The sequence below is a fragment of the Anomaloglossus baeobatrachus genome, chromosome 2 (genome assembly GCF_048569485.1).
Source record: "Anomaloglossus baeobatrachus isolate aAnoBae1 chromosome 2, aAnoBae1.hap1, whole genome shotgun sequence".
In the NCBI taxonomy this organism is placed as follows: Eukaryota; Metazoa; Chordata; class Amphibia; order Anura; family Aromobatidae; genus Anomaloglossus; species Anomaloglossus baeobatrachus.
In genome coordinates, this window is record NC_134354.1 from 521,608,152 (window position 1) to 521,631,146 (window position 22,995).

Sequence of the window (22,995 nt, forward strand, 5' to 3'; positions counted from 1 at the left end):
GAACTTTGGTCAAAAACTCAGCTTTTCAAAGAAGCAACATGTCAATTGTTTTTGCCATTTGGGTTTTTCACTGCAAAGCTGAGTTTTTGACCAAAGTTCTGCCTCAAAAAGGCAGCATTTTGAACAACATAGTGTGAACAAGAAACCCAAATTCCCATAGACTTTGCTTGAATAGAAGAACACATCCATTTTGGCATTAAACAGCGCAGAAGAAAAAGCAGCAAAAAAGCAGGTAAAAAGCAGGTAAAAAGCAACGTGCGCACATACCCTTATAATTGCCCCCCAGGCTAAAATGTGCCAGCTAGCCCCTGGCTGCAACCTTGCAATAAAATGCAATAACGGGCAATCAGAACATCACATCTTCCCAAAACTAGTGTTACTAAAAATGGAGCCCTAGATCTTATAAAATGAGAACGCTACGGGTCTTAGAAAATGACAACAAATGCACAAGTCTTTTTTTTGACAATTTTCTAGTTTTTTCAACACTTAAATAAGAAAACATTATACGTTTGGTATCTGTGAACGCAAATTGTCCTGGGGAACCATAATGCCCCGTCAGCTTTACCATATAGTAAGTTAAAAGAAATATATATTTGTGCACTTTTTTTGCATGTTCACCGCTTTCTGAATTTTTTCCTGTTTTCTAATACACTATGGAGCAGAATGAATGGTGTCATTCAAAAGTGCAACTCCTCCCTCATATGGCTATATTGACAGAAAAATAAAAGTTAAGGCTCTTGGAAGAAAGGGAGGAAAAAACGAAAACGAAAAATGGTGCTGAAGAGATAATGTCAGGTTTTCTGAAATAGGGATCTGATCCCCAAAAGCTTATAAATAATTCCTCTAGAATTTGATCTATTGCATATTGCGCTAATAACACCTATTATATCGCAATATGAATAGAACAGAGTGAAGGACTGTGAGGCTGATTAATATGAGGTCACTGTGCGGCTGCAGCGCCCCTTGCGCCTTCTCAGCTCTTCTGTCCCTTGCCGGCTTCCATAGCTGACGTCACGCCCTGCCCTAAAGTAACATGAAAGTTTAGAGCGCGAAATTAGGTTGGAGCGCCCGAGTGTTGTTCCCCGGAGCTCCTGCCCGGTGTTACCGCCATGGAGCCATTATCCTGCATGAAGAGCCTGCTGCTGGCAGTGGCGCAGTACAGGAGCTGCAAGAACGAGGCCAATGGCGGGGCGCTACAGCGGCAGCTGGAGGTACAGTGACCGGGGACGGAAGGCTGTGGCCGCGGTGCCGCCGTGTAACCCACTTCTCCATCTCACAGGCCATCCTGGGGTTAAAGCTGAACAAGCTGTTCGTGTCCAGCCACGTGTTACCCGGCGAGTGTGTGAGCAGCCTGGTGGAGCTGATGGAGGACCCGAGCTGCAGCCCTGCCGTCACCCTGAAGACTGTGCAGCTGCTGACAAGCCTGGGTAGGAGACCCCGTGCACCTGCTCTGTGTGTATCTCCAGCTACTATAATCCCTCTGCTTCCTGCCCCTCTCTGTACACAACAGCCTGGTGACGTGGTCCTGGTGTTGTCACTGTGGCAGCCCCGTTGCCGCCGCGCTCGTGGGGCTGTCCCGTTGCCGCCGCGCTCGTGGGGCTGTCCCGTTGCCGCCGCGCTCGTGGGGCTGTCCCGTTGCCGCCGCGCTCGTGGGGCTGTCCCGTTGCCGCCGCGCTCGTGGGGCTGTCCCGTTGCCGCCGCGCTCGTGGGGCTGTCCCGTTGCCGCCGCGCTCGTGGGGCTGTCCCGTTGCCGCCGCGCTCGTGGGGCTGTCCCGTTGCCGCCGCGCTCGTGGGGCTGTCCCGTTGCCGCCGCGCTCGTGGGGCTGTCCCGTTGCCGCCGCGCTCGTGGGGCTGTCCCGTTGCCGCCGCGCTCGTGGGGCTGTCCCGTTGCCGCCGCGCTCGTGGGGCTGTCCCGTTGCCGCCGCGCTCGTGGGGCTGTCCCGTTGCCGCCGCGCTCGTGGGGCTGTCCCGTTGCCGCCGCGCTCGTGGGGCTGTCCCGTTGCCGCCGCTGTACAGCCAGAGCCTCTTCCACTTCATCAGAGTGGACAGACTATTAATTAGATTCACATCAGGGTATCTCACTGTATTTTATGGTTTAGATTGTTTTAGTTAAACCTGTAAAAAAAAAAAACAACCCAAAAAACAGAAAATAAATAATTGCTGAATAAGGGCCAGGGCACACAGCGTAAAACGAGCCGAGAGGAATGCGATAACAAATCACATTCCACTGAGACCCATGTTACTCTATGGGGTCATTCCCATACTGCGGGTGTAATCCTATCTGTATTCACACAAACCCATACAAGTCCATGGGTGCAAGTGAAACATCCCACTGTAAGGGTACCGTCTCACTAAACAACGTACCAGCGATTCCGACCACGATATGACCTGGTCAGGATCACTGGTGCGTCGCTACATGGTTGCTGGTGAGCTGTCAATCAGGCAAATCTCACCAGTGACCAGCCATCAGCGACTCGTGGAAAAAAGGCTGCGCTTGGTAACCAAGGTGAATATCGGGTAACTAAGCAAAATGCTGCGCTTGGTTACCCGATATTTACCCTGGTTACCAGCGCACACCACTTAGCGCTGGCTCCCTGCACTCGTAGCCAGGGTACACATCGGGTTACTAAGCAAAGCGCTTCGCTTAGCTACCCGATGTGTACTCTGGCTACGTGTGCAGGGAGCCAGCGCTGGCAGCCTGAGTGCGGCGTACGCTAGTAACTAAGGTAAATATGGGGTAACCAACCAAAGCGCTTCGCTTAGTTACCTGAAGTGTACCTTGGTTACCATCGTCCGCAGCTTCCAGACGCCGGCTCCCTGTTCCCTGCACATTCAGATCGTTGCTCTCTCACTGTCAAACACAGCGATGTGTGCTTCACAGCGGGAGAGCAACGAGAAAAAAATGAACCAGCACTGTGTGTAACGAGCAGCGATCTCACAGCAGGGGCCAGGTCGCTGCTTAGTGTCACACACAGCGAGATTGCTAATGAGGTCACTGGTACGTCACAAAAACTGTGAATCAGCAGGGATCTCGCTATGTGAGAAGTACCCCTAACCGGAGTGCAGGGCGATAATCGCATCAGCTGATAATGTAGGAGATTGGGAAATTAATCCCTCCCTCTCAAAAGCAGCTGTGATTCATACACTTTTTAAAGGGAACCTGTTGTGTGCAATATGCGTCCAGAACCAGGAGCAGTTCTGGGTGCATATCGCTAATCCCTGCCTAACTGTCCCTGTATACACTAACATAGATAAAGAGATCTTTAGAAAAAGTATTTCTAAAGATCTTTTATCTAATGCTAATGAGTGCGGGGACTAGTTCCAAGGGGATTATATCCCCCGATCAGCTACCTTCTTAGCATTTTAACATGCCCACAGGGGCGTACTAACATGCTAGTCAATGCAGCGTCACCAGCGGTGCCGGTTGTACTTGTGTTCACGCTTCTGAATGCCGGGAAATTCCGGTCATGCACAGTATGAAGCTAGGTGTACGCGTCCCAGATTCAGAGAGGTCTACTGCGCATGACCGGAAGTGACATGCATTCAGAAGCGCGGTCACAGCAAACACAGGTACGCTTGTCACCGCTGGTGATGCTGAATTGAATAGCATGTTAATACACCCCTGTGAGCGTGCTAACATGCTAAGGGGGCGGACTAATTGGGGTAAGTAATGCCCTAGGGCCTAGTTCCCGCGCTCATTAGCATATAATATAGGATCCTTTGAAAAACATTTGCTATAGATCTCTTTATCTATGCTAGTGTATACAGGGATGGTCAGGCAGGGATTAGCAATATGCACCCAGAACTGCTCATGTATCTGGGTGCATATTGCACCTGACAGGTTCTCTTTAAGAGTACAACATTCTGAAGCTACTTTAACAACTTGTGCTGTAAGAGTAGTGCTAGACAAATGTGAAACTTGTTAAAAGACTAGTCTCATCTTCATAGATGACTATTATCAGATATTTCTTGTAAATATTAAAAATATAAAAAAAGTTTGTCTTTCTTAATATTTCTGCACCCAGATATTCTATGCAACTAAAATAAAATGTACATTTTCCCATTTGTTCTTTATTTCCATCTGTTGAAATGAAAATTATAACCAAACAATTCTGAATGAGCAAAAATATATTTGACGTTTCAGAAAAATATCAGGGCCAATATAGCCCCCCTTCTTTTCCATGACAGTCATAATCCTTCCACCCATGGAGTCTGTTTCTTATTCCGTTGACTAACAACTTTTTGGACAACACCAACCACAGCTTCCCAGACACTGTTCAGCGAGGTGACTGTCTTCACTGTAAATCTCCTGTTTACAACAGGCCCACAAGCTCTCAGTAGGGTTTAGGTCAGGTGAAGAAGGGTCCATGTCATTGTTATTATTATTATGACGCATTGCATTTTTGTTTTCTTTGTCGCTCCATTGGGAGACCCAGACAATTGGGTGTATAGGCTATGCCTCCGGAGGCCGCACAAAGTATTACACTAAAAGTGTAAAGCCCCTCCCCTTCTGCCTATACACTCCCCGTGCTCCCACGGGCTGCTCAGTTTTTTGCTTTGTGCGAAGGAGGCAGACATGCACGCACAGCTCCACAGATTGGTCAGCAGCAGCTGCTGACTATGTCGGATGGAAGAAAAGTGGGCCCATATAGGGCCCCCAGCATGCTCCCTTCTCACCCCACTTTTGTTGGCGGTGTTGTTAAGGTTGAGGTATCCATTGCGGGTACGGAGGCTGGAGCCCACATGCTGTTTTCCTTCCCCATCCCCCTCAGGGCTCTGGGTGAAGTGGGATCCTATCGGTCTCTAGGCACTGAGACCGTGCTTCATCCACAACTCCTGTGGAGCCTGCTGGATAGGAGCCGGGTACCGTTCAGGGACATGGCCCTGCTACGTGGAGGTACTCTGTATTCCTGTGGGGACTGCGCACAGCAACACTACAGCTTTGCTGGGTGTGCTAGTGCACCGGGGACCGCGGCGCTGACCGGGTTAAAATGTGCCATTACACACTCAGCGTTGCTGAGTGTGTTTTATGTATAGGGACTGCCGCGCTGACCGCCGCTGCCACGGAAACACTGCGGCGCGGCTGGGACTTGTAGTGCGCCGGGGACTTCCGCGCTGGCCGCGCATATACGGCGGCCGCGCTTATTACTCGAGTCCCCGGCTTTGTGCGGCCTAGTTTCCTTCTCCTCCCGCCCTCAGCCCTGACAGGCAGGGGAAGGGCGGGAAGCTGCACAGAACGAGCAGCACTGAGGGCTGGAGCATGCTTTGCATACTCCACCCCTCTCACTGTGCACAGTGCGGCTCCAGTTCCCGCACTTTCTCGGCCACGCCCACGACTCCCTCCTCTCCTCAGGACGCCGGCAGCCATTCCTGTCAGCTCCTCGGACGCAGCAGAGGGGGACAAAGTCTGGGAGACCCAGGCAGGGGCTTGGGTGGCCTCACAACCGCTTGAAGCGGGTGGTAAGCAGCACCTGTGGTGCTAGCCCCATTGTGCAGTAGTGTAACTATACTGTATATTGTTTATGGTATATACTTTACACTGTATGGTGCACAGTTGATTTCTGGCTATATACCCTATTGTGTTGCTTAGGGAAGATAATAGCATGGCGCCCACAAAAGGCAGGGGTGCCAAAACACAGGCTTATTATGCTGCCTGCGCCGCATGTACGACCCCACTACCGGCAGGTTCCACTGACCCTCATTGTATACAGTGCTCAGGCCCTGTGACACTTGCTCAGCCAGAGCCTCTGCTAAGAGGGGCCCAGGGGGAGCCACCTGCTGACAATGTCCAGGTGACGGGGACAGAGTTTGCAAAACTCTCTGAGACTATGGCTAAGATACTAGAAGCCTTGCAGTACAGGCCGGTATCTCAGCACAGGGACTCTGTTGAATCTTTTTTCCCTGGCCCCCCTCAGTTGGACCAACAATGTCCTCCCGGGGTATCTCATAGATCCCAGGCTGAGGGTTCTGACACAGACCCCAGCCCCAGACCGACTAAGCGAGCTCGCTTAGATTTTCCCTCGACATCATCATATTGTTCAGGGTCTCAGCGAGGGGAATCTCGAGTTGATGAAGCGGAGGTAGCGGATCAGGATTCTGATCCTGAGGGCGCTCTCAATCTTAATACTCCAGACGGGGACGCCATAGTGAACGATCTTATTGCATCCATCAATCAAATGCTGGATATTTCTCCCTCAGTCCCTCCAGCAGAGGAGTCGGCTTCTCAGCAGGAGAAATTCCGGTTCAGGTTCCCCAAGCGTACACCGAGTATGTTTCTGGACCACTCTGATTTCAGAGAGGCAGTCCAGAATCACCATGCTTGTCCAGATAAGCGTTTTTCTAAGCGCCTTAAGGATACACGTTATCCCTTTCCACCTGATGTGGTTAAAGGTTGGACTCAGTGTCCCAAAGTGGATCCTCCAATCTCCAGACTGGCGGCTAGATCCATACTTGCAGTGGAAGATGGGGCTTCACTCAAAGATGCCACTGACAGGCAGATGGAGCTCTGGTTGAAATCCATCTATGAAGCGATCGGCGCTTCTTTTGCCCCAGCATTCGCAGCCGTATGGGCGCTACAAGCTATCTCAGCAGGTCAAGCGCAAATTGAAGCAGCCACATGCACGTCCGCGCCACAAGTGGCGTCCATTACCACTCAGACCTCGGCATTTGCGTCTTACGCTATTAATGCTGTCCTGGACTCTGCGAGCCGTTCGGTGGCAGCCGCCAATTCGGTGGTACTCCGCAGGGCCTTGTGGCTACGGGAATGGAAGGCAGATTCTGCTTCCAAAAAGCGCTTAACCAGTTTGCCAATTTCTGGCGACAGATTGTTTGGCGAGCGTTTGGATGAAATTATCAAACAATCCAAGGGAAAGGATACATCCTTACCCCAGCCCAAACCGAACATGCCCCAACAGAGGAGAGGGCAGTCGAGGTTTCGGTCCTTTCGGGGCGCGGGCAGGTCCCAATTCTCCTCGTCCAAGAGGCCCCAGAAAGAGCAAAGGAACTCTGATGTATGGCGGTCTAAGTCACGTCCTAAAAAGACCACCGGAGGGGCAGCTAACAAAGCGGCTTCCTCATGACTTTCAACCTCCTCATTCCGCATCCTCGGTCGGTGGCAGGCTCTCCCGCTTTTGCGACACCTGGCTGCCACGAATAAAAGACCGCTGGGTGAGAGACATTCTGTCTCACGGTTACAAGATAGAGTTCACCTCTCGTCCCCCGACTCGATTCTTCAGGTCATCCCCGCCTCCCGAGCGAGCAGAGGCTCTTCTGCAGGCGCTGCGCACTCTGAAGGCAGAAGGAGTGGTGGTCCCGGTTCCTCTTCAGCAACAGGGCCACGGTTTTTACTCCAACTTGTTTGTGGTCCCAAAGAAGGACGGGTCTTTCCGCCCTGTCCTGGACCTGAAACTGCTCAACAAACACGTAAAAACCAGGCGGTTCCGGATGGAATCCCTCCGCTCCGTCATCGCCTCAATGTCCCAAGGAGATTTCCTTGCATCGATCGATATCAAAGATGCTTATCTCCACGTACCGATTGCTCCGGAGCACCAGCGCTTCCTGCGCTTCGCCATAGGAAACGAACACCTGCAGTTCGTGGCACTGCCGTTCGGTCTGGCAACAGCCCCACGGGTTTTTACCAAGGTTATGGCTACTGTAGTAGCGGTCCTACACTCTCAGGGTCACTCGGTGATCCCGTACTTGGACGATCTGCTGATCAAGGCACCCTCTCAAGAGGCATGCCAACGCAGCCTCGAAGCTACCCTGGAGACTCTCCAGAGTTTCGGGTGGATCATCAATTTTCCGAAGTCAAATCTGACACCGGCCCAATCGCTGACATATCTTGGCATGGAGTTTCATACCCTCTCAGCGATAGTGAAGCTTCCGCTGATCAAGCAGCAGTCACTACAGAAAGGGGTACAATCTCTCCTTCAAGGCCAGTCACACCCCTTGAGGCGCCTCATGCACTTCCTGGGGAAGATGGTGGCAGCAATGGAGGCAGTCCCTTTCGCGCAGTTTCACCTGCGTCCTCTTCAATGGGACATCCTACGCAAATGGGACAGGAAGCCGTCGTCCCTCGACAGGACTGTCTCCCTCTCCCAAGCGACCAAAGCTTCCCTCCGATGGTGGCTTCTTCCCACTTCATTATCGAAGGGGAAATCCTTCCTACTCCCATCCTGGGCGGTGGTCACGACGGACGCGAGTCTGTCAGGGTGGGGAGCGGTTTTTCTCCACCACAGGACTCAGGGTACGTGGACCCAGCAAGAGTCATCGCTCCAGATCAATGTTCTGGAAATACGGGCAGTGTACCTTGCCCTGAAAGCGTTCCAGCAGTGGCTGGAAGGCAAGCAGATCCGAATTCAGTCGGACAATTCCACAGCGGTGGCATACATCAACCACCAAGGCGGCAAACGCAGTCGGCAAGCCTTCCAGGAAGTCCGGCGGATTTTGCTGTGGGTGGAAGCAACGGCCTCCACCATCTCGGCAGTTCACATCCCAGGCGTGGAAAACTGGGAAGCAGATTATCTCAGTCGCCAGGGCATGGACGCAGGGGAATGGTCCCTTCACCCGGACGTGTTTCAGGAGATCTGTTGCCGCTGGGGGGTGCCGGACGTCGACCTCATGGCGTCCCGACACAACAACAAGGTACCGATGTTCATGGCACGGTCTCAAGATCCCAGAGCTCTGGCGGCAGACGCCTTAGTTCAGGATTGGTCGCAGTTTCAGCTCCCTTATGTGTTTCCTCCGCTGGCACTGTTGCCCAGAGTGTTACGCAAGATCAGGACCGACTGCCGCCGCGTCATCCTCGTCGCTCCAGACTGGCCGAGGAGGTCGTGGTACCCGGATCTGTGGCATCTCACGGTCGGCCAACCGTGGGCACTACCAGACCGACCAGACTTGCTATCCCAAGGGCCGTTTTTCCATCTGAATTCTGCGTCCCTCAACCTGACTGTGTGGCCATTGAGTCCTGGATCCTAGCGTCTTCAGGGTTATCTCAAGACGTCATTGCCACTATGAGACAGGCTAGGAAACAAACGTCCGCCAAGATCTACCACAGGACGTGGAAAATTTTCCTGTCGTGGTGCTCTGCTCAGGGTTTTTCTCCCTGGCCTTTTGCCTTGCCCACTTTTCTGTCCTTCCTTCAATCTGGACTGGGAAAGGGTTTGTCGCTCGGCTCCCTTAAGGGACAAGTCTCAGCGCTCTCTGTGTTTTTCCAGAAGCGCCTTGCCAGGCTTCCACAGGTACGCACGTTCCTGCAGGGGGTTTGTCACATCGTTCCTCCTTACAAGCGGCCTTTAGAACCCTGGGATCTGAACAGGGTGCTGAGGGTTCTTCAGAAACCACCATTCGAGCCAATGAGAGATATTTCTCTCTCACGCCTTTCGCAGAAAGTGGTTTTCCTAGTTGCAGTCACTTCTCTTCGGAGAGTGTCTGAGCTAGCAGCGCTATCATGCAAAGCCCCTTTCCTGGTGTTTCACCAGGACAAGGTGGTTCTTCGTCCGGTTCCGGAATTTATCCCTAAGGTGGTATCCCCCTTTCATCTCAATCAGGATATCTCCTTACCTTCTTTTTGTCCTCATCCAGTTCACCAATGTGAAAAGGATTTGCACTTGTTAGATCTGGTGAGAGCACTCAGACTCTACATTTCTCGTACGGCGCCCTTGCGCCGCTCGGATGCACTTTTTGTCCTTGTCGCTGGCCAGCGTAAAGGGTTACAGGCTTCCAAATCAACCCTGGCTCGGTGGATCAAGGAACCAATTCTCGAAGCTTACCGTTCTGCTGGGCTTCCGGTTCCATCAGGGCTGAAGGCCCATTCTACCAGAGCCGTGGGTGCGTCCTGGGCTTTGAGGCACCAGGCTACGGCTCAGCAGGTGTGTCAGGCGGCTACCTGGTCGAGCCTGCACACTTTCACGAAACACTATCAGGTGCATACCTATGCTTCGGCGGATGCCAGCCTAGGTAGGCGAGTCCTTCAGGCGGCGGTTGCCCACCTGTAGGAAGGGGCCGTTTTACGGCTCTATTACGAGGTATTATTTTACCCACCCAGGGACTGCTTTTGGACGTCCCAATTGTCTGGGTCTCCCAATGGAGCGACAAAGAAGAAGGGAATTTTGTTTACTTACCGTAAATTCCTTTTCTTCTAGCTCCAATTGGGAGACCCAGCACCCGCCCCTGTTTTTTTTTTGTGTACACATGTTGTTCATGTTGAATGGTTTCAGTTCTCCGATATTCCTTCGGATTGAATTTACTTTAAACCAGTTTATAATTTTTTCCTCCTTCTTGCTTTTGCACCAAAACTGAGCAGCCCGTGGGAGCACGGGGAGTGTATAGGCAGAAGGGGAGGGGCTTTACACTTTTAGTGTAATACTTTGTGCGGCCTCCGGAGGCATAGCCTATACACCCAATTGTCTGGGTCTCCCAATTGGAGCTAGAAGAAAAGGAATTTACGGTAAGTAAACAAAATTCCCTTCTTTGCTTTTTTCGTTTTTTTTTCATTCCTTTCTTCCCAGAGCCATAACTTTTTTTATTTTTCTGTCCACACAGACATATGAGGTTTGCAGGACGAGTTCTACTTATGAATGATACCATCAATATTACCCACATCATATCACCCACAGAGAGAAAATCCAAATGTGGAGAAATTGTGAAAAATACACAATTCTGACATGTTTTTGGGAATCGTTTTTATGGTGTACATTTTTTGGTAAAATGACCTTGCAGTATGATTCTCCTCATCGGTACAATTATGTCGGTACCAAATATGTCCAGTTTTTTTTTATTTTAGTGGGAGGAAATAAAATCAGATGTTTGGAAAAAAAAAATAAAAATTGGTGGGAGGGGGTTATGTCACTATTTTGCAAGACCGGTAACGTTTTAATTTTTTGGTTAATGGAGCTGTGTGATGTTTTTTATTTTGCGGCACAAGAGAACATTTTTATTCCATTATGGGATAGATACGATGTTTTGATCTGTTGTTACAGCATTTTTTGTGGTATTGTAGCAACCTAAAAAAACCCGTAATTTTGGCATACTTGAATTTTTTTTTTTTTGCAGTGTTTGCTAGTTGTGTTTAATTATGTCTAGATTTTAATACATCGGACTTTTCAGCACATGGCGCTACCATATGTCTATTTTTTTATTTTTTATCTTTATTTTTAGTGAGGCAAAAGGGAGGTTATTTGAACTCTTGTTTTTTCATGTTTAAAATGTTTTTAGCTTTTTTTCCCTTTTTTTTTTTTTTTTTTTCTTTTCTTCTACTAGTCCCACAGCATTGCTACATATAGTGAAAATGCTCGGCCACAGGTAGGTTTCAAAGGAGCGCTGCTATGACAAGCACGGATGTCTTCAGCAGACCCCCTGATGTCATACCAACCCATCGTCGTCCCGCGACCACGTCACCAGTGCACCTATAGGCGCTTAAAATGGCACTTATATACAGTTTTCTGGAATGCTGTATATAAGGGCTCACTGGTGGTGGCCGTAGCTTATAAGGTAAAAACCTTCTGACAGGTTCCCTTTTAATGTCTTTTACTAGCTAGCCAAGCAGTGGAGGGCTTTGATCCATGCAATGGATAAAACTCTTGATTTTCGTGAAAGATGTAGACTTTTCTATTGAAGAAACTTTATTGAAGAAAATGTCTGAAAACTTGCAGTAGGCTTTGAAGTTTTTTCTTTAACCCGGAAAGGGTCCAGCTAGCTCATCTTTAAAGTGAACCTGTCAGCAGAAATTTAGCTATAAACCTAAAAGTTTCCCCCTCTGCAGCTCCTGGGCTGCATTCTAGGAAGCTTCCTATAGTTTTTGTGGCCCCTTTTATTCCAAAATAAATACTTTACAAACTTGTACCTTTTTGTATGCAAATTTCTTAAATCTTCCATGGGGGCGGGCTGCCTGATGTACGTTGCTGTCCTCCTGCCGATTTACGCCGCCCCTGAACGCTGAATTTCAAACCTCAGGACTCCGCCCCTGGGCGCCCGTGGTCCCGCGCATGCGCTGTGCTACTGTAGCGGTGCCGTGCATGTGTGACCGCTAGTGACGCTTTGCGCGGGCACGAGGTTATGGGCGGTGCTGTGAGTGTCATCAGCAAGTGCCTCCCATAACCTCGTGACCGCACTTTCGCCTATTCCTCCAGCGTTCTGCTCGCTGGCCAGATGACCGGACGTCACCTCCTTCCCATCCTGCTCAGCAGCAGGAAATAGATGGGAGGAGCGGACGGAGCAATCGGTGCCCGCGCAAAGCGTCACCAGCGGTCACACGTGCACGCAGTGCACGGCACCGCTACAGTAGCACAGCACGTGCGCGGCACCACGGGCGCCCAGGGGCGGCGTCCTAAGGTTTGAAATTCAGCGTTCGGGGGCGGCGTAAATTGGCAGGAGGACAGCAACGTACATCAGGCAGCCCGCCCCCATGGAAGATTTAAGCTTCCTAGAATGCAGCCCAGGAGCTGCAGAGGGGGAAACTTTTAGGTTTATAGCTAAATTTATGATGACAGGTTCCCTTTAATACCAGCCCGTTGCAGTAGCCCACCTCTGACTTACTGACGTCCAAGTCAAACTGGAGGTCTGTGCCCATTACTTATCCAGCTATAGACCCATCCATCTGGTCTGTCGAGTTTTTCTCCTTTCATCAATTTATAAAACCTTTGAAAAAAAACTGTCTTTAGATATTTTTTGACCTGGTCTTGATCAGTAGTGGCCGGCTTTCAGCGTTCCTTCCTTGGCCGTATCTGAGTATTGAACACCGTGTCCTTTTAGGCACTGTAGGGAGGCTGCAGTTCTGGAATATGACAGAACTGGAGGATGATGGGATCCTGATCGCTTCATGTTTGATTCTTGACAAATGTTTGCAGTTAATGTGCTTCCTTTTTTTTTTTTTTTTTTTTTTTTTTTTCCTTTTCTCTAGACTTTTTTTTTTTTTTGTGACCATGTTGACTATTTGCAACAAAATATTTGATGGTCCTGTGATAATTCCCCAATATCTTGGTAATTTCAAGAGTAATGTGTCCCTCTATAAGACAACAATTTTTGACTTTTCAAAATCAGTAAAATCTAAAACAAGCTGCCTAAAGGCCGGGGCCACACGGGGCACTAGTGCGATGCTCGCATGACACTCGGCTCGCGCTGGCATTATAGCAGGAGCAGAGTGTCATGCTAGTATCCCTATGACTAAGGTCCGACTGTGCGAGCGGACCTCAACTGCGGGGGGTGGGCCGGGATGGAGGAGGGGCGGGCTGGTGCTGCGGAGGGGAGGGATTTCTCTTCCTCTCTCCTCCGTAGCCGACTATTGCCATTCTCGCTGTGCACGCGTAGCACACCGGTGTACCACGAGTGCAGTGTGATTTTTTTATTTTTTTTTTTTTTTTTTTTTTTTTTTTTTTAAGGCAAAATACTCTCTTGCCTAATAATTGTGCTCACAGTGTATTATATCATAACGTGTTTTCTGTAATATTTCTTTGTTCTGTGTCTTTATAGCTTCTGACATTCAGACCACAGAAACTCTTCATGCTACGTACAATGTCACCAGTGTGCTGGCCGGAGTGGTTCATAGATACAGCTCCATCCTGAATGATCCTGTTCTGTTTCAGGTTTGTGAGTACAGTGTTTATGGGTTTGAAACCGTATTTTAGCTTAAGGCCATGTGCCCACGGGAGCTTTTTGCTGCGGAGTTTGCCGCGGAAAACCTGCGGATTTTTCTGGATTTTCCAGATAAATCCGCAGGTTCTAGCGTGTACAGGCACTCCCCATGTTACCCTATGGGACATGGGGAGTGTCTGTGTCCACGCTGCGGAAAGTGCGGCTGCGGAGATCCAACAGCCGCACCTAACTGCATGTCAATTATTCATGCGGATTTACTTGCGGAGATCCCGGCCCTCCGCTATGGAGATAGAGGCCGGGACGTCCGCAGGTAAATCGCGTGAAAGTCCGCATGTTTCCCGCAGCTATTCCACTGGAAACTCGCAGCTAAAAATAGCTGCGGATGCCGGCGGGCAGCTGCGGGAAACATGCGGCCGTACCTGCGAATATATCCACAGGTACGAGCGCCCATGGGCAAATGGCCTTAGAGTCTTTTCTTACAAGTTATACTAAAGAAGATGGCTGATTGCACGGCCTCTGTATACAGATGCATATATCCTTTACAGACCAATCTGCCATGGGTCTTAACACCCTTCTGGACTTTGACGTATATGTACGGCAAAAGTCTTGTCTATGCCTTTGCCTTTGATTTGGGCTAGCACACTGAGCCCACATCATTCCCTGCACATGATGGCTGATTAAATCAGCCATTATGTGCCTTCAACAGCTACGGGTGGACCGGAGATCCGCCCCTGGCTGTTAACCAGTTAAATCCTCTTTGACACCGAGATTTAACACTCGCGAGCAAGCCGGGAGTCATTCCCCGCTTCTATTGGAATGCCCATGACGTGTTTGCGGGGTGCCGATGAGTTGTCATGGCACCCAGAGGTCAGCCGATAACTCCTGTTTTGTCATTATGATCTGACTGTGAGCTGGGTTTCATGATTTCTGCTGTGCAGAGCAGTGCTGATGCAGAAGCGATCAGCTCATTGCAGCTTCAAGTCCTCTAAGGAAACTAGTAAATACACTAAAAAGTGTAAAGAAAAAAAAATTAAAGATGCGAAAAAAAATGAAAAAAGACATAAGTTGAAATCACCCCCCCCCCTGCCCCATTAATAAATAAAACAATTAAAAAAAATAATATATTCATGATTGGTATCGCTGTGTTGAGAAATGTCTATTAAATATTACATTAAAAAATCTAAATACCGGAATTACATTTTTTGTGGTCGCCGTAACATTGCAATAAAATTCAATAAGAGTTGATCAAAACATCACATCTACCCCAAAATAGTATCAGTAAAAACGTCAGGGTGCAAAAAATAATCCCTCACATCCCGAAAAATGAAAACGTTATGGATCATGGAAAATGGGAACACAAGCAAAAATAAGGGTTTTGGCTACAAATTTCAGATTTTTTTTCCACTATTTTTAATTTTAAAAAAACAATAACACAAAGACAACACCTATGCAATGTCTGGTAACCATGTACTCGTTCTGATCTGGAGAATCATACTGCCCGGTTAGTTTTGCCATATAGTGAACATGGTACATAAAAAACACAAAAACAATTGTGGAATTGCACTTTTTTGCAGTCTCAACGCACTTGGAATTTTTTCCTTGTTTTCCTGTGCATAAGATTATAAAATTAATGCTGTCATTCAAAAGTATAACTTGTCACGCAAAAAACAAGTCCTCATATGGCTGAGGATGGAAAAAATGTCTCCAGAAAGACTATTTATAAAGTGCAGGTAGTTCTTTCAAAGACAAGTCCAGCCATACCGCTACAAGACCAGTCCGTTACTCTCTTAGTAAGAAATTAGAGTTTGAATTAATATGTAAATGAGGCTGAAGGGTGTGGCAGATCTAAAGCCTCTGTCACTCCAGCTCTTTTCCTCACCCAGCGCCACCTTCTCTTTGTTGAGTGACAGCCTATACATATATACATACATGCATACGCCTGTTGGTTTTTTACACTTAATTAAGATACCAGTACTGCAGTGAAACCTGTAGTGGCTAATAAAGAACCTTTTAAAGAATACCGCACTAACAGACTTCTTTCCAGCAGTATATTTATGCATGTACTGTACATAAATACCGTACAAGCATACATACCGTACATACATACACTATATCAGCTGCACTGCAGCAGAAACCCTTAATAACATATCTGATTAACGTTCCGATTCCACATTTGTTGAGCTTAGTTTATAGTTTCATTACGACCTTCAACAGTATGTCTGACATTTCTACATCTATTCAATGATTTGTGGTATGAATTTTTTTTTTACTTTTTACTCCTGACACTACAATTAATAATGGGTTTATTTTCTTTATTAGAGCATCCAACTTCTGCAAAGACTAACCTACAATATAAGAGTTTTGCATGCAAGTGTCAATATAGAGGAATTGATCTCCTTTTTGATGACCAGAATGTAAGTTACCACATCCTTATTAATTATTTAATGTCATTCTGACAAAGTACATGGTTTTGATGGTGTAGTGTTCAGCCAGATGCCTTTCCTTCCATCTTTTCCAGTTAGTGATATGTAGCTGAACTATGATGCACAGTAAAGCCTGCTTTACACGGGACGACCCATCGTGCGATTTCACAATCGATTGTACCCGCCCCCATCGTTTGTGAGTCACGGGCAATTAGTTGCCCATGGCACACAAAGTCGTGAAACCCCCGTCACATGTACTTACCTGCTGAGCGACCTCGCTGTGGGCGGCGAACGTCCTCTTCCTAAATGGGGAGGGACGTTCGGCGTCACAGCGATGTCACACAGCCGCCGGCCAATAGAAGCGGAGGGGCGGAGATGAGCTGGATATAAACATCCCGCCCACCTCCTTTCCCTCCGCATAGCCGGCGGGAGCCGTGGGACGCAGGTAAGCAGAGTTCATCGCTCCCGTTGCTGCCACGGAAACGATGAACAACCGGCACAAGTAAAAATAAATTATATGAAACTGAGCGACGAGTACACGACTCACGATTTGTGAGCGATACTGTGTCGCTCAGAGGTTTCACACGAGACGACGTCGTGTATGATGCCGGATGTGCGTCACGAAAACCGTGACCCCGACGATGCATCGCACGATCCGTCGTCTTGTGTAAAGCACCCTTAAGATGATGGCTCACTTGAGTCTTATTCAGATGTCTATTTAAGGCTCTGTTCACATTAGAAAAAGGATTTTTCTCAAGAAATTTGAGTCTGAAAGATTAGCGCACTTGCGTTAAAAAAAAACGCACCAACAACGCATGCATTTTTACCGCGTTTTTGATGTGGTTTTTCCGCAGGTTGGTCCCTGCTTTATTTTACCATTATCTATGGCAAAATACGCAGATGCCTCCAGAAAAGAAGTGATATGCACATTCTTTTTCTCAAGAAATTCTGCATAAAGAATTTTCTTGAGAAAAAAAAACGCAGTGTGCGCACAGCTTTTTTTTTTTTTTTTTTCCCATAGGTTTGCTGGGGAATGTCTGCAGATAGGTTACAACCATTTTCTCAAGAAATTTCTGCAGCAAAAATGCAGTGTGCGCACAGGGCAGTCTTTTCTCTATGGTGTTGATCACATGACCGAGTGCTCATGGAATAATCTGGGTGCCACGTCTGTTACAGATCCAAATTACCTTTCCAAAACTATGGGCCCATGAACACCACAGATACCATCCATATACTACTGTCCATTATTATCATAGTAATGGGCAGAACAAGCTTTGCATAAATGGTTTTCCTTTTTTTGGGCAGTAGAGATCACTGAAACACTGACCAACCACTGAGGCAAACTGGCTCCGATACACTGACACACACTAGAAGTCCCAGGAATTTCGAGCTCCATAGGGTTTCAATGGTAGAAATGTCAAATGACCCCTCTCTGGGACTTCTAGTGTTAAGATTGTCTGAATGAGGCCTTATTAGCATCATATCAAATTTGTTTTTTATGAATCAGTTTCTTATGACAACAGTTATCAATCTGTAATTGGACATGATATGTGACTTAATTTCATGGCATTTTGGAGGTATTTTTCACAAACCGACCTTTGTACAGACAGGCCTGCGTGTGGTAAATGTTCTAGCCATGATAAACTAGTCAGACCTTTTTATTATGGCACTGAATAATTATTTTCGGCAATGGAGACAAGGTTTTTTTTTCAACTTCTTAGATGCTGCGGTCATGATTGTCATCGGTATTTAAGGGGTTAAGTTGCCCTGATCAGTTGATAAAACCTGTCGGTCTTGATACTTGCTGGTAATGCAGAAAATCCGGCACACTCAATAAAGTGATTTCCAAAAATACTATTTCGTTTTGAATGATTTTATTATTCTTGTGAGGATATCAGAAAATGGTATATGTACAAGTCCAACGTTTCGACCAAAACATTTGGTCTGTTTCAAGGACTGTGAGACAAAAAACAATGTATCAAATAAAATAATTTACATACAATAAAATTAAAACATATAGTTACATGAAGAACTATTACATGAAAAAAAGGGAAATTTTTTTTTTAAAAATTAGATATATGTCCCAATGGGAAAAGGAAAAAGAAAACAGGGATAACATTGAGTTTCTCCACAAGAACTCACAATTTTTTATGAGAATAACAGTAATATTTCATTACAATAATATACATCAAATTTTCAATGGGAGGGAAATATAAGAAAAGTAACAACGGAAGTTATAGAGTAACACGAACCTCAAAAGGTTATGATATGATGTGTGTCACATGGGATATTCACTCGCATGTATTTTATATGTTACTCTTATAGCCTAAGACCAAAAGAAGGATAAATCAGTGATCACATGAGAATATGGTTAAATATATAGCAGGAGATGAAGTCATACAAGTCCTTAAGGGACAATGTCACTATGGAGGATGAGTGTAATTACCTTAATACCCTCACATAGATGGATAGGATGACTAGCGTCCTCTTACTGGATTGGATTTTAACAAGAAGCTGTGTAACCAATGACATGAAGATTAAATATGAGGCATATGTATGTATAAGCAACATGAGTAACACACTGAATGTTATCAAATGAAGTGCAAAAATGTACGTACATGATCCTTAAACCATCCAAGATGGGAGAAAATGATATTCCCCACGGCTTTACAACATATGCCAAAAATGCAATCATGAGAAAAACAGCAACTTAATTGGATTAGATCCACAGGTCAAACATACCTATAACTCATGATCTAGAACGTATAAGAAGAAATTACAATGTAAGTAGCTGTCATATTACCAAAAAGACATCAGTGTGATAGGAGCATCTGCATAAATAGCAGGGGTAAAAAAGGGGACATGATCACCTGTAAATTGTTTGTCTATGTATGGCACCTGTTAAGGGCTGATTGAGATTCAATTGGATAGGTATGGTGGGGCACCTAGGTATAAACAGGACATAGTATAAAAGTGTGAACCGGTCAAATATTCAAGAACAGGAGTGATAAAGTGCTTACCCACAGTTTGAACTAATAGGAAAAATCCTGGGTTTGAAAGTGGGGCCTGTTATACAAGATAAAATGGTTGGAGTTTAGTGTATGGAAATACACAAGAAAAAGGGGAACCCGGTCCAAAAAACATACCTTATATCTGTCCTGGTGAACGTTGTGCCCAAATGTGCCTGGAGGTGACTGGTGACCTGCCGCATGTGGGTTATATATACTCTATAACTAATGAAGCAGCCGGCGTGCACCATGTGTGTTTCTGGTCGGTGTCAGGAGCGAGGCTTGGAGCGCATGACGCGCAGGAGCCTCCCGTGGTGCCCGGAGGGCGCATGCGCGACAGGCAGGACCAAGCGTCACTGTGGGGAAAGTGTATACCAAGTGAGGCGCATATCGCGCATGCGCCGCCCCGTAAGGCAGCGCATGCGTATCAGGCACCTCACTCGGCATGTGATGTGAGAGGGGAGAGCAGGGGATGATTGTGTCGTGCGCAGGCCCAGTCCGGCTGTCGGGCAGCGCGTGCGCAGAAGGCAATTCACCCGCGGCATGTGTGTATGAGAATGGTGAATGGAATAAGTCTCATGCATGCGTCCCCAAATAATTGGTGGCGCATGCGCAAAAGTAAACCATTGAAAGTGGTACATTACAAGAGCTTGTGAAGGCAGTACATGCGACATCAGGGACCGGAAAAGCGGCGTGCTTGTGATGCGTGACGTGAAGAGGTGGAATCAGGAGGGATGGGCCTAAAAAAGGAAAAGACATGATTAATAAAAACATAATATTATGCATAAAATCATGATATGTGTTTGGCAATATATCAGCTTTACATAATATGAGAAGTACAAATAATGAAATAATTACTGATCATGAGGGGCATCGTTAAGAGAGGAAGATATACTCCGTTATCAGATCATAGAGCATATACCCCCCCTAAGACGTGGGGGCAATAGGATACAAAGGCTCAAACACAGGGAAGCATACTGGATACATACTCTACAGACCCTGGAGCCCAGGGGGCTGAATAGGGAATATGAGACTTTCCATTGAGACATATTATATCTTTTTGTTCATGTCATATCGCGTTTTACCATTTGTCCTCACCTAACTTGTTCCATTTTACAGATGTATGACTTCCTCTCTTAACGATGCCCCTCATGATCAGTAATTATTTCATTATTTGTACTTCTCATATTATTTGGGGACGCATGCATGAGACTTATTCCATTCACCATTCTCATACACACATGCCGCGGGTGAATTGCCTTCTGCGCACGCGCTGCCCGACAGCCGGACTGGGCCTGCGCACGACGCAATCATCCCCTGCTCTCCCCTCTCACATCACATGCCGAGTGAGGTGCCTGATACGCATGCGCTGCCTTACGGGGCGGCGCATGCGCGATATGCGCCTCACTTGGTATACACTTTCCCCACAGTGACGCTTGGTCCTGCCTGCCGCGCATGCGCCCTCCGGGCACCACGGGAGGCTCCTGCGCGTCATGCGCTCCAAGCCTCGCTCCTGACACCGACCAGAAACACACATGGTGCACGCCGGCTGCTTCATTAGTTATAGAGTATATATAACCCACATGCGGCAGGTCACCAGTCACCTCCAGGCACATTTGGGCACAACGTTCACCAGGACAGATATAAGGTATGTTTTTTGGACCGGGTTCCCCTTTTTCTTGTGTATTTCCATACACTAAACTCCAACCATTTTATCTTGTATAACAGGCCCCACTTTCAAACCCAGGATTTTTCCTATGCGTTCAAACTGTGGGTAAGCACTTTATCACTCCTGTTCTTGAATATTTGACCGGTTCACACTTTTATACTATGTCCTGTTTATACCTAGGTGCCCCACCATACCTATCCAATTGAATCTCAATCAGCCCTTAACAGGTGCCATACATAGACAAACAATTTACAGGTGATCATGTCCCCTTTTTTACCCCTGCTATTTATGCAGATGCTCCTATCACACTGATGTCTTTTTGGTAATATGACAGCTACTTACATTGTAATTTCTTCTTATACGTTCTAGATCATGAGTTATAGGTATGTTTGACCTGTGGATCTAATCCAATTAAGTTGCTGTTTTTCTCATGATTGCATTTTTGGCATATGTTGTAAAGCCGTGGGGAATATCATTTTCTCCCATCTTGGATGTTTTAAGGATCATGTACGTACATTTTTGCACTTCATTTGATAACATTCAGTGTGTTACTCATGTTGCTTATACATACATATGCCTCATATTTAATCTTCATGTCATTGGTTACACAGCTTCTTGTTAAAATCCAATCCAGTAAGAGGACGCTAGTCATCCTATCCATCTATGTGAGGGTATTAAGGTAATTACACTCATCCTCCATAGTGACATTGTCCCTTAATGACTTGTATGACTTCATCTCCTGCTATATATTTAACCATATTCTCATGTGATCACTGATTTATCCTTCTTTTGGTCTTAGGCTATAAGAGTAACATATAAAATACATGCGAGTGAATATCCCATGTGACACACATCATATAACCTTTTGAGGTTCGTGTTACTCTATAACTTCCGTTGTTCCTTTTCTTATATTTCCCTCCCATTGAAAATTTGATGTATATTATTGTAATGAAATATTACTGTTATTCTCATAAAAAATTGTGAGTTCTTGTGGAGAAACTCAATGTTATCCCTGTTTTCTTTTCCCTTTCCCATTGGGACATATATCTAATTTTTAAAAAAAAAAATTCCCTTTTTTTCATGTAATAGTTCTTCATGTAACTATATGTTTTAATTTTATTGTATGTAAATTATTTTATTTGATACATTGTTTTTCTTTGTCGCTCCATTGGGAGACCCAGACAATTGGGTGTATAGCTTCTGCCTCCGGAGGCCACACAAAGTATTACACTTAAAAGTGTAAAGCCCCTCCCCTTCTGCCTATACACCCCCCGTGCATCACGGGCTCCTCAGTTTTTATGCTTTGTGCGAAGGAGGCTGACATCCACGCATAGCTCCACATCTTAGTCAGCAGCAGCTGCTGACTATGTCGGATGGAAGAAAAGAGGGCCCATAACAGGGCCCCCAGCATGCTCCCTTCTCACCCCACTCTTGTCGGCGGTGTTGTTAAGGTTGAGGTACCCATTGCGGGTACAGAGGCTGGAGCCCACATGCTGCTTTCCTTCCCCATCCCTTAATGGGCTCTGGGTGAAGTGGGATCCTAATCGGTCTCCAGGCACATGAGACCGTGCTCCCTCCGCAGCCCCTGGGGAATCTGCTGACAGGAGCCGAGTATCGACAGGGACAAGGCCCTGCTACTGTGAGGTACTCTGTGTCCCCGTGGGGACCGCGCATAGAGCGCTGATGTCACACACACTGCAGCACTGCTGGGTGTGTTAGTGCGCCGGGGACTTCCGCGCCGGCCGCGCTGTGAGGTACTCTGTGTCCCCGTGGGAACCGCGCATGGAGCGCTGGTGGCCATATACACTTCAGCACCGCTGGGTGTGTTTGTGCGCCGGGGACTACCGCGCCGACCGCGCTTATATGCCAGCCGCGCTTATTACTTTAGTCCCCGGCTTTTGCGGCCTAGTATCGCATATTCCCGCCCCCAGGCCTGCCAGTCAGGGGAAGGGCGGGACGCTGCACAGGACGTTAGTGCTGAGGGTTGGAGCATACTTTGTATCCTCCTCCCCCCTCATACAGCACACTGGGGCTCCAGATTCCCGCACTTTCTAGGGCACGCCCACGGCCCCCTCCTCTCCACAGAACGCCGGCAGCCATTCCTGTCAGCACTTCTAACGCTGGAGAGGAGAGACAACAGGCTCTGGGAGGCCCATGCAGGGATTCTGGTGATCACACAACCGCTTTGAGCGGTCGGTAAGCAGCACCTAAGGTGCTGGCCCCACTGAGTGCAGAAGTGTACATATATATATATATATATATATGCTTATATGCTATACATTTACACTGTACTGTCGCACTGTTG

At 47.3% G+C, this 22,995-nt stretch overlaps 1 protein-coding gene across 1 annotated transcript in view; it reads left to right on the plus strand.

Moving 5' to 3' along the window:
- The first annotated feature begins 1,027 nt into the window (after window positions 1–1,027).
- Window positions 1,028–22,995, plus strand: part of CIP2A (cellular inhibitor of PP2A) — a 112,924-nt gene continuing 90,956 nt past the window's right edge. The window contains exons 1-4 of the mRNA XM_075336572.1: window positions 1,028–1,211; window positions 1,280–1,427; window positions 13,468–13,580; window positions 15,910–16,004. Of these exons, the coding sequence (XP_075192687.1) occupies window positions 1,110–1,211; window positions 1,280–1,427; window positions 13,468–13,580; window positions 15,910–16,004 (458 nt within the window). The 5' untranslated portion in view covers window positions 1,028–1,109. The remainder of the gene's footprint in view (window positions 1,212–1,279; window positions 1,428–13,467; window positions 13,581–15,909; window positions 16,005–22,995) is intronic.